The following is an 883-nucleotide window of genomic DNA, read 5'->3' as shown; positions in this document are numbered from 1 at the left end:
GTTGCGGCAGTGGTGGTTGTTGTTGCTGGAGCAGTGGTGGTTGTTCTACAGGAGCTGTGGAGGTTGTTGTTGCAGCAGTGGTGGTTGTTGTTGCTGGAGCAGTGGTGGTTGTTGTTACAGGAGCTGTGGACAGTGTTGTTGCGACACTGGTTGTTGCAGAAGTGGTGGTTGTTATTATAGGAGCTGTGGACGTTGTTGTTTTGGCCGTGGTGGGTGTTGTTGCTTGAGCTGTGGAGGTTGTTGTTGCAGCAGTGGTGGTGGTGGGTGTTGTTGCTGGAGCAGTGGTGGTTGTGGGTGCAATGGTGGTGGGTGTTGTTGCTGGAGCAGTGGTGGTTGTTGTTACAAGAGCTGTGGATGTTGTTGCTGCAGCAGTGGTGGTGGTGGGTGTTGTTGCTGGAGCAGTGGTGGTTGTTCTACAGGAGCTGTGGAGGTTATTGTTGAAGTGGTGGTGGTTGTTGTTGCCGCAGTGGTGGTTGTTGTTACAAGAGCTGTGGATGTTGTTGTTGCCGGTGTGGTGGTTGTTGTTGCCGCAGTGGTGGTTGTGGGTGCAATGGTGGTGGTTGTTGTTGCTGGAGCAGTGGTGGTTGTTGTTGCTTGAGCAGTTGCGGTTGTTGTAATAGGAACTGGGGATGTTGTTGTTGCCGGTGTGGTGGTTGTTGTTGCCGCAGTGGTGGTTGTGGGTGCAATGGTGGTGGTTGTTGTTGCTTGAGCAGTTGCGGTTGTTGTAATAGGAACTGTGGATGTTGTTGTTGCCGGTGTGGTGGTTGTTGTTGCCGCAGTGGTGGTTGTTGTTGCTGGAGCAGTGTTGGTTGTTGTTGCTGCAGTGGTGGCAGTTGTTGTTTGAGCAGGGGGTGGTGGTGTGTGGGCGATGGGGGGTGGTGGT

The 883-nt window shown here is 53.2% G+C and overlaps 1 protein-coding gene across 1 annotated transcript in view; it reads right to left on the bottom strand.

Moving 5' to 3' along the window:
• The window catches only part of LOC103387300 (mucin-2-like), a 25,751-nt gene that overhangs the window by 3,643 nt on the left and 21,225 nt on the right, over window positions 1-883 (bottom strand). The window contains 2 exon segments of the mRNA XM_025061677.1: window positions 1-423; window positions 426-704. Of these exon segments, the coding sequence (XP_024917445.1) occupies window positions 1-423; window positions 426-704 (702 nt within the window).

This window comes from Cynoglossus semilaevis, chromosome 1 (assembly GCF_000523025.1).
Source record: "Cynoglossus semilaevis isolate Cse_v1.0 chromosome 1, Cse_v1.0, whole genome shotgun sequence".
NCBI classification, from domain to species: domain Eukaryota; kingdom Metazoa; phylum Chordata; class Actinopteri; order Pleuronectiformes; family Cynoglossidae; genus Cynoglossus; species Cynoglossus semilaevis.
Note: the sequence above shows the minus strand (reverse complement) of the source record. Positions and strands in the feature narration are given on the sequence as shown.